The sequence below is a fragment of the Oncorhynchus masou genome, chromosome 16, assembly GCF_036934945.1.
Source record: "Oncorhynchus masou masou isolate Uvic2021 chromosome 16, UVic_Omas_1.1, whole genome shotgun sequence".
Taxonomy (NCBI): Eukaryota; Metazoa; Chordata; class Actinopteri; order Salmoniformes; family Salmonidae; genus Oncorhynchus; species Oncorhynchus masou.
Genome location: NC_088227.1, coordinates 40,828,897 through 40,831,775, shown reverse-complemented (window position 1 = coordinate 40,831,775; position 2,879 = coordinate 40,828,897). Strand labels below are relative to the sequence as shown.

General features: G+C 50.6%; 1 protein-coding gene across 1 annotated transcript in view; it reads right to left on the bottom strand.

The window, feature by feature from the left end:
• Positions 1 to 219: 219 nt before the first annotated feature.
• Positions 220 to 2,879, bottom strand: part of LOC135557321 (RNA-binding protein 25-like) — a gene marked incomplete at its 5' end in the record, with an annotated part of 5,931 nt that continues 3,271 nt past the window's right edge. The window contains one exon of the mRNA XM_064990503.1: positions 220 to 868. Within this exon, the coding sequence (XP_064846575.1) occupies positions 220 to 868 (649 nt within the window). The remainder of the gene's footprint in view (positions 869 to 2,879) is intronic.

Below are 2,879 nucleotides of genomic sequence, written 5' to 3'. Positions count from 1 at the left end.
ATGTACAGCCTCCCTGTAGCTGTAACATGTAGCAGCCCTAGACAGCCTCCTTGTAGCTGTAACATGTAGCAGCCTGGACAGCCTCCCTGTAGCTGTAACATGTAGCAGCCCTAGACAGCCTCCCTGTAGCTGTAACATGTAGCAGCCTGGACAGCCTCCCTGTAGCTGTAGCATGTAGCAGCCTGTACACCCTCCCTGTAGCTGTAACATGTAGCAGCCCTAGACAGCCTCCTTGTAGCTGTAACATGTAGCAGCCTGGACAGCCTCCCTGTAGCTGTAGCATGTAGCAGCATGTACAGCCTCCCTGTAGCTGTAGCATGTAGCAGCCTGGACAGCCTCCCTGTAGCTGTAGCATGTAGCAGCCTGGACAGCCTCCCTGTAGCTGTAACATGTAGCAGCCTGGAGAGCCTCCTTGTAGCTGTAACATGTAGCAGCCTGGACAGCCTCCCTGTAGCTGTAGCATGTAGCAGCCTGGACAGCCTCCCTGTAGCTGTAGCATGTAGCAGCCTGGACAGCCTCCCTGTAGCTGTAGCATGTAGCAGCCTGGATAGCCTCCCTATAGCTGTAACATGTAGCAGCCTGGAGAGCCTCCCTGTAGCTGTAGCATGTAGCAGCCTGGACAGCCTCCCTGTAGCTGTAACATGTAGCAGCCTGGACAGCCTCCCTATAGCTGTAACATGTAGCAGCCTCCTTGTAGCTGTAGCATGTAGCAGCCTCCCTGTAGCTGTAACATGTAGCAGCATGGACAGCCTCCCTGTAGCTGTAGCATGTAGCAGCCTGGACAGCCTCCCTGTAGCTGTAACATGTAGCAGCCTGGACAGCCTCCCTGTAGCTGTAGCAAGTAGCAGCCTGGACAGCCTCCCTGTAGCTGTAACATGTAGCAGCCTGGACAACCTCCTGTATGTTAGTATACTAGAGCCTCGACCAAGAGGTCAGGACTTTATTGGCACAGGTGTAATTGTGATTGAAGTGTAACTGCAGGGTCGTTCATTCTTTCGGTTCTGTTCTCAGCGCACACACTCTCCAAAGAAAACGTCAAACCTGGCTATAACTGCAGCAACTGGCCCCGTAATCACCACATCCTGTGTTTTCAAACCAACTGATGCCTCATTATTTTTTAGCGTTTGTACTTGGAACAGCATTATTTGGTCCCTACAATCACTTTAAGCCTACCATATATCCCAGACTAACTACGGGATCATTACTGGAATACTGTACATGGAAAGCAAAAATGATTCATACAGAGTGTTTTATTCAGGATGCAGGAAATGTGTCGGTCAGTGGAGGAATTTGAAAGACGTGATGCTTTAAAATGTTTACAATAACATTAAGCAATCAGCGCGAGGGGTCATGTAAACCTGTCGGGGAAATAAACCTCTAGTTTGGTTTTACGTGAAAACATCCTTGTCCTTTCTGCCTCTTATTAGCGAACCGGATCCTACTAATCAAGGGCTTGTTCCTCAGCGGATTAGATAACTCGGGTTAGTTGGTCCTGGGCTGGGACACAGGCCTGCATGGGTCTCATTTAGGATCATAAGGACTTGTATTGAAGGTCGCTAGTGGGACTGGTGGTGACTAGCAGCACTCTGCAAGCTGTACATATGTTTTTTAATGGTCATATCCTCCAAACCCTAGACACATACACACACACAGACACACACACACACACACACACACACACACACACACACACACACACACACACAGACAGACAGACAGACAGACAGACAGACAGACAGACAGACAGACAGACAGACAGACAGACAGACAGACAGACAGACAGACAGACAGACAGACAGACAGACAGACAGACAGACAGACAGACAGACAGACAGACACACAGACACACAGACAGACACACACATTTGTCTTACTATCCAAAATCTTATTTTTCATAACTCTAAACCTAACATTAACCCTAACTTTAACCCCAAACCATAACCCCTAACCCTAACACTAATTCTAACCCTAAAACTAGCCCTAACCCTTAACCTAACTTTAAAACTTAACCCTTAACACTTAACCCCAAACCCCTAACCCAAACCTTAACCTAACCCCCTCTCCCCGCTCCACCCCTTCCAAGGAGTCAGAGGCTGAGAATAGGAAGCAGAAGATGAAGCAGGCTTTCACAGGGAGGCTGGGAACAGAACTGGAGGAAGAGGAGGAGGAGGAAACAGGCTTTCACAGGGAGGCTGGAAACAGAACTGGAGGAAGAGGAGGAGGAGGAAACAGGCTTTCACAGGGAGGCTGGAAACAGAACTGGAGGAAGAGGAGGAGGAGGAAGCAGGCTTTCACAGGGAGGCTGGAAACAGAACTGGAGGAAGAGGAGGAAGCAGGCTTTCACAGGGAGGCTGGGAACAGAACAGGAGGAAGAGGAGGAGGAGGAAGCAGGCTTTCACAGGGAGGCTGGAAACAGAACAGGAGGAAGAGGAGGAAGCAGGCTTTCACAGGGAGGCTGGAAACAGAACAGGAGGAAGAGGAGGAAACAGGCTTTCACAGGGAGGCTGGGAACAGAACAGGAGGAAGAGGAGGAAACAGGCTTTCACAGGGAGGCTGGGAACAGAACAGGAGGAAGAGGAGGAAACAGGCTTTCACAGGGAGGCTGGGAACAGAACAGGAGGAAGAGGAGGAGGAGGAAGCAGGCTTTCACAGGGAGGCTGGAAACAGAACTGGAGGAAGAGGAGGAAGCAGGCTTTCACAGGGAGGCTGGGAACAGAACAGGAGGAAGAGGAGGAGGAGGAAGCAGAACCGCCTGGTACGGCACCTGAAAACTCCCTGCCCTCCAGGACACCTACACCACCCGATGTCACAGGAAGGCCATAAAGATCATCAAGGACATCAACCACCCGAGCCACTGCCTGTTCACCCCGCTATCATCC